Source organism: Protomyctophum parallelum (assembly GCF_964188405.1).
Source record: "Protomyctophum parallelum genome assembly, chromosome: 2".
Taxonomy (NCBI): domain Eukaryota; kingdom Metazoa; phylum Chordata; class Actinopteri; order Myctophiformes; family Myctophidae; genus Protomyctophum; species Protomyctophum parallelum.
In genome coordinates this window covers 18,248,689-18,256,308 of record NC_139699.1, presented here as the reverse complement: position 1 = coordinate 18,256,308, position 7,620 = coordinate 18,248,689, and the positions used below count along the sequence as shown (strand labels likewise).

At 41.5% G+C, this 7,620-nt stretch overlaps 1 protein-coding gene across 1 annotated transcript; it reads left to right on the top strand.

Moving 5' to 3' along the window:
* Positions 1-387: 387 nt before the first annotated feature.
* On the top strand, positions 388-2,246 carry rnf224 (ring finger protein 224; the record flags this gene model as incomplete). The annotated part of the gene is made up of 2 exons (XM_083759221.1): positions 388-621; positions 1,875-2,246. The coding sequence occupies 2 exons, from the start codon at positions 388-390 to the stop codon at positions 2,244-2,246; spliced, it is 606 nt and encodes a 201-aa protein (XP_083615347.1).
* Positions 2,247-7,620: the final 5,374 nt, after the last annotated feature.

The following is a 7,620-nucleotide window of genomic DNA, read 5'->3' as shown; positions in this document are numbered from 1 at the left end:
TTTTAGTCACCCGGAATGTTTTAGTGTTAGTCTAGTTTTAGTCGACTAAATATCATACGATTTATTTAGTCGACTAAAATGTATTTTGGCAGGCCTTGATGCCGTCATAATGACTGATTTTACACTTGCTGAAAATAGCCGATCTACAAGCGTTGTGAGCTTGTTGATCTGCTATTTTCAGCATGCAACCAAGTATGAAATGACTTATACTGGATCTCTTGTCCATTAGTCCCTTCCTAACATTTAGTTTAGTTTTCATTTAGTTTCCATTTAGTTTTCGTCAGTGGAAAAAAAGGTATTTGAGGAACATTCTTTTGTCATAGTATTAGTCGACAAAATTAACACTGGTCCAAAGCAACTTCTCCGTTGATGTTTTCCGTCAGAAAGATGGCGGAAGAGGATGAGCCCAACCCGTTCAGCGGCCTGGCAGCCCAGCCTGGGAGCTCGGTGACGTTGGAGGCACCTCTGGCGCGGCTGCCTGGAGACAGTCCTCCCAAGCTGGACTGCATCGTGTGTTTCGCCGGTTTCAACCTGAGTGACCGCCTGCCCCTGCGACTGTACTGCGGCCATACCTTCTGCCAGGCATGTCTGAAACGACTGGATACGGTCATCAACGATCAGGTTGGTGGAGGAGGAGGAGGGCAAGTTTGAATTTGGGGGGCGGCAGAATCCATGCATCTGTTTTTGATATTCCCCTCTATAGACATATCTGCAGACGTCTACATTAATTTATTACATGGCTTGGTTGAATGCTTGATTCTGATTGGTCAATCGCTGAATTCAGCGGTGAGTTATGTCTTGATAATGACCGCTCCGCTCTATAACAGACCGCTGCCTCATCAAACCCTCTTAGCACCAGCTGCGTGGCGGCACCCCGCTTGATTTACAACATGACAGCCATGTAAACACACACACACACACTACTAGTGACACGCAATGTCATTTACAGCTAAACATTACTCTCAAAAATGTTTTTGAAAACATTTGAGCGAGAAATAGACAAAGCAGTAGGCCTTCAACTCACTTCCTTGTTTTCCGACAGTGCTCCAGCCCTGCAGCTGGGCAGACGCAGCCAGCACGAACTTATGGAATACTTTTTTTGTTGTGTTCTGGTTCAATTTATTCATTTATGTTAGGTAGCCATGTAATAAGCGGGATAATATTTGGCTAGGTGGTCATTGTCGGGATATAATTCACCTTCAGGGTGAATTATAAACTCCCTCTGTGAATTATCTCCCGACAATGACCCTTACCTGTTAGATGTCTTTAGCAGTGGTTCTGAAAATATTTTAAAGAATGTGAGTGAAACAGTTTAACAAATCTTGTATGGGGGTCTTTTATAAAAAAAAATACTTTTCAGGATTCCAAATTTAAAAAAGCAAAAAAATATTCAGGATTTCAATTCAAATATAGCAAAAACAGCTGATCTACAAGCTCAAAACGCGACATTTAGTAGCCCTCTCCATCGTCAAAGTTTCCCACCCCTGCATGGTGTAGATATGTTGTATAATCTTCAGAGGTCTGTCGTCGAATAGACGTCTACACCTCATATGTCCAAAACCTTTACCTTTCGGGATTCAAATCCGAAAATAGCGAAAGTAGTACAAATACAAAATGTGTCCCGCTTGTAGATGATCTGCTACTAGTTTATCTGTTCTTATCTTTGTACCACTGCTTTCTCCTGATTTGACACTGCGTTATTGTCCTATTGTTTTAAATGCATGCCTGTTTTAATGCTGTTTTGTTTTGCTTTTGTTTTTATTATCTTTTTTGCTCTGTAAAGCACTTTGAGCTACATTTATGTATGAAAGGTGCTATATAAATAAAGTTTATTATTACTGTTCACACCGTTGTGTCTGTGTCATTTCTCCTAGATGTGGATCCCCTGTCCTCAGTGCCGTCAGAACACGCCTCTGCCCAGAGTGGGAACCAGCGGCCTGGACCTGGACTTGGCTTACTTCCTGGCCGTCAAAGCGGAGCTGGATCCCTGTCCCTCCCAGGCGTCCCCTGGGAGGTCCAGACGAGCGGGACAGGGCGGGGGGACGCTGTCCTCCGCTGGACTTCCTGCCTGCTGGGATGATGAGAAGCTGTGGTCGGGGAAGTCCGGCATGGTGGACATTCCACCGTCCGAATCGGCCGCCTGGCCACGCGTGGGATTGGCCGAACCGAGGTTCCATCGCTATAGCAACTGTTGCCCGGCGTCCCTGTGGTTCTGTTGCATGTTCTGTTGCCCGGGCCGATGCTAGGTGTTTTTGAGGGCGCTGCTAGCCCCTCCTATATTCAGCTATTAGCGTAGATCTTTGTCGTACACAAACATTAAATTCCCATTGACAATGAATGGAGAATTGACGTCATATGTGGACGAGCAAAACGGCTATTTTTGTCCTACACAAAGCAAATCGGCTTAGTGTCTGTTTTTGGGCACACAAACATTATATTCATATTGACAATGAATGGAGAATTTTACGTCATAGTGTCTATTTTACGTCATGATGATGTACGATGTTAAGAGCTATTATACTGTATGTATGACATCATCACCATGATGTCCCGCCCTTATGGCGCTTGCAATAGTAAACCACAATGCTGCAAATATACCTAGAATAATACATTGGCTTAAATGGATATTTCACTATCAGGCTTATGTGAACACCCCAGACAGTTTTTAAGTTGCTCGATTCAATATTTAGATATTTGATATTATTTTCAGCTGCCCCACCCCCTTCGTATTGAAACTTCAAACTCCACTTTAACCATGATATATTCATCGAAAACACCCAACCTTTTTTTTCCTGGTGACTGATATTGTCCTTCTAATATGTTATTTACTGTTTTAATTTTTTTGTAATAATTTTCTTTGGATTTTCTTTGTCTCCTCCGTCCTCCGGCGCTTATTTTCCAAAACAATTATTAAAGAAAGATGAAGCTTATGAAAGAAAGATGGCAAAATATGCAGACCTGGTTGCGGAGTGCAGGGAAAGTGGATGGAGTGCCAGGACGTACCCGGTGGAGGTGGGAGTTAGAGGCTTTGTTGGTAGCTCCACGTCACGCCTGCTCAAGGACGTGGGTCTACGGGGAGCCAGGCTAAGCAAGGCCACCAAAGAACTGTCAGAGGAAGCAGAGAAAGCAAGCTACTGGCTCTGGCTGAGACGACGAGACAAGTCTTGGGAGGGATCAAAATAAGTTGCGCTGCAGGGGGTGTCAGGGAGACGTCCCTGATCACTGCCCCGCCACCAGGAGATGTTCTGGATAAGGGGCGAAACATCCATGAATGGTGGTCCCTAGCTGATGACCCTGCAGCAAAACTTACCTTTCTAGTATGCGGTCAGGCTTAGGCTTGGCTCAGGGAAGAGGACGCCCCTGCCATGCATAGTCCTCCATGGCACCGTTGGAGGTGCAACAAAGAAAGCAGGAAGACCATCCTTCTGTATTAAATAATATTTACTGTTTTAATTTTTTTGTAATATATATTTATTTTTATTTTTGTCTCCTCCTCCTCCTCCTCCTCCTGCTGTAGGCGCTTATTTTCCAAAACGATTATTACAAATAAATGGAAAAAGTAATTAAAACAATACGGCCCCTAAAGGACAATATCAGTCATCAGAAAAAAGGACGGGTGTTTTCGATTAATCTACAGTATCATGAGTTTCAAGTTATAATGGGTTTGTATATAAAGAGCCGCCCCCAGCTACAATGAATATCAAATAACTAAATACTGAATCAAGCAACTTAAAAACTCTCTGGGGTGTTCACATAAGACTGAGTAGACGATAAAATGACCACATTCTTTTTAAGTGAAATATCCCTTTAAGGGAGGACGGCTGGGACGGCTGGGCGTCGGTGACGACTACATCGTCACCGACGTCACGCTCTTGTCACCATGACTCAGCCATAACCATATAAGGACTTCTCATAGCAGCTACATCCAAATATGGAGTGTGTTGTCTATAACCTCAGTGTGTCATCGCGGTGTCAGGAATAAAAGGGGGCATGCCCATGATGATAGCATGAAGGACTCACAGTTACAGAGATCTATCTCCATATATGGGCATATCAGTCGGAACGACCTAGGTGTTAGGGCCACGTAGTGGCCCAAACCTCTAGTTATACAAAATGATACGTTGTATTAAGTATTTGAATGACAATAGCTTTACTTTTGTTTACATAATTCATGATCAGTTCTAACTTCCAACACCATTGCTTTTCCCCCCTGAAAATGTTAATTGGTTTGCTTTTCATGGAGGGGAATCTAAAAAGAAGACAAATGTTGTTTGCCACCGTACGTGATTTGTTAGACTGTCAATATTGGTATACTGTACATGAGCTATAATCCTCTACCAGTCTAGGGTGTCATTCCAATGAATAATCTATCACGCATCCTCTTGCACTCCCTTATTTCCTTGTGTCAGACTGTCAGTATTGTCATCTGTCACCCATTCAAATGGACCCATTCATATCCAGATGTACATTTGGTTTCTTGTTATGCTATTGAATCCTGAAAAGCAACAGTTGTTTGGGAGTCATATGATGTTTCCACCTGACAGAGACGATGTATCGCAACATAATTATATTTTTTTCCCCTGAAAACTTAGGTTGGATTTAGAAGGTGTTTTTAGAATCAGCCTCAGGTATAAAAGGGTTGTCACAATACTATACCAGCCTTGCCCATGGTGTCTATGGTTGTGAGTTAAAGCACTGGGTGGTGCAGAATAAACATGTAATAATTCCTACTCATGCACTGTGCTGTGTGATTTAGAGATGCATGATTTTCAAGGACTGACTGACTGACAAGAGACAACAGTAAAAAAAAGTATTTACTGTTTTTGTACATTATGTACTCTAACAGTAATTATGTGCCACCTCTTAAACAATATCTGTACTCAAGGAAATTAAAATGTCTGACAAAATGTGATATATGTTTTTGAAATCTCTGGATTAAGCGTCTGTCCAGTACGTGATCCAGACATTGTGGGTTAAAATCCCACTATGCTCTGTACTCTGAAACTTTACTTTGAAGAAAGAAGAAGATAAAAGCGCACGGAAATCTAACCCAGTCTTGCAAAGGTAGTGAAAGTGATGGTGGAGCGGATGAGTCACTGATACCTTGATGTTTGCACTGCAGCGCTCGCAGGTTCAGACCTCAAGATTGGAGTTTTTTGATTGAAAGTGTTTTTTTTACGTGCCAAAATCTGCCATTTCTGCCAAAGTTGAAAGCACCTTATTTCTAAAACTATGAAATATTTCAGAGATTCCTTTTCAGGCCACCGTAAGATGAACCTAAATAGGTTTGAATGGGGTTTCTAGGTGTAAGTCCTACATACATACACCTAGCAACCCCATTCTGGGGTTATTCAGCTTACTGTGGAGACACATGCTGGAACTTTTTACTTTGAAATGTTTTGTAGTTTCTGAGTTATTTAACTTAAACGGCCAATGCTTTCTCTATGGCAATAGCACAAACTTTGGCATGCTACTAGTCCTACATACTTACACCTAGCAACCCCATTCTAGCCTACTTAGGTTCATCTTATGGTGGACATGTTTGCCTGAAAAGGAATCTTTGAAATGTTTCATAGTTTTAGAAATATAGTGCTTTTAAATTTACAATGGGGCTCAATGGCAGACATTGGCACGTCAAAAAAGCACTTTCACCTAGAAACTCCATTCACACTTTTTATTATTCAGCTTATTGTGGAGACACATACTGGAACTTTTTACTTTGAAATGGTTTGTAGTTTCTGAGTTATTTAACTTAAACGGCCAATGCATTCTCTATGGCTATTCTCTGGCTAAGAAGCTACAAAAGAATAATGTAAATGACTTCTGGAAGGAAATAAGAAATATAAATAATTGTAAAACATGTCTCCCATCTAATATAGATGGGGTAAGTGGCTCTGATGCAATTTCACAGTTATGGCAGAAACAATATTCAGAACTGTTCAACTGTGTGAAAAGTAATCAGTTTGTAGTGGATAATGCAGAGTTGAATGATGATGTCATAGTCACTCCTGGGGAGATTTATGAAACTGTTCTGAAGCTAGGTGACAACAAGGCCTGTGGCCCTGACAATCTAACAGCTGAACATCTTAAATGTGCCAGTGAGAAACTGTGTCCTATAATTGCAATGTGCTTTACAGGCTTCTTTGTTCACGGGATTTTACCTAAATCTATGCTCTGGCGGTGTTAGTGCCAGTCATCAAAGACAAAGTAGGCAAGCTGAGCAGCTCAGACAACTATAGGCCTATAGCCCTGGCCAGCGTCTTGTCCAAAGTTTTGGAAACAGTTATTCTTAGTAGACTTGAGAAATACATTGTGTCTACAGATAACCAATTTGGATTTAAACGTAAGCATGGCACAGACATGTGTATTTTTGCACCTAAAGACATTTTAGATAAATATAATGGACACAATTCCACTATGTTTATGTGTTTTATTGATGCATCGAGAGCTTTTGATCGCATTAATCATGAGAAACTTTTTTATAAATTATCGCAAAGAGGGGTCCCTAACTTCCTAGTCAGAATCCTAGTTTTCTGGTATGCTCACCAGACGATGAGGGTTAAATGGGGGAGGTCAACCTCTGCTCCTTTTGGGGTAAACAATGGCGTCAGGCAGGGCGGGATTTTATCCCCTTTTCTCTTCAATGTCTATATGGATGATTTATCCACGGAATTAAATGCTTGTGGTACAGGGTGTAGGGTTGGAAACCTGCTAATTAATCACCTCATGTACGCTGATGATTTGGTCATCTTTAGTCCTTATAGTGCTGGCCTTCAACAGCTGCTGAGTGCATGCTCACAATACGGTGCTGACTTTGATATCAAATATAATGCAAAAAAGAGCAAGATTATGATTGTCCGTAGCAGGGAAGACAGACATTTAACCTTTCCTGACTTTCATCTCTCTGGCTCTATCCTTAGTGTCTGCAGTGAGATTAAATATTTGGGCCACATCATCTCGGATGACCTCTCTGATGACAAGGATATATTTAGACAGCGTCGGATGCTGTATGCACAAGGAAACATGCTGTGTAGAAAATTTAGCATGTGCTCAGTACCAGTGAAGACCTCACTTTTTAAATCCTTCTGTACACCTCTGTACACCGCCCACCTGTGGTGCCGCTACAAGCAGGCCAGTATAAGACGATTGACAGTGGCATACAATGACTGTATGAGGCTGCTTCTGAGAGCTCCAAGAAGCTCCAGTGCAAGCCAAATGTTTGTCAGTGTTGGGGTTCCCACCTGCTCTCCTGTACTACGAAATCTTATGTACAAATTCATGTGTAGGGTATCTGAGTCAGTAAATGACATCATTAATGTCATCACTAACACAATACGTAGTTCTGTCAGGTTCTCCTCCAGACTATGGAACCATTGGCGAACTTGTCTGTATGTTCGAAACTGAATATGATTGAACTCTTTTTATTGTATATTTCTTTCTACTTTTTATTATTCTTTTTATCTATTGTGTTGTTGTACTGTACTGTGATATGGATTCCCCTGAGTCTGCAATAAATAATCAATCAATCAATCTATGGCAATAGCACAAACTTTGGCATTCTACTAGTCCTACATACTTACACCTAGCAACCCCATTCTATCCTACTTAGGTTCATCTTAT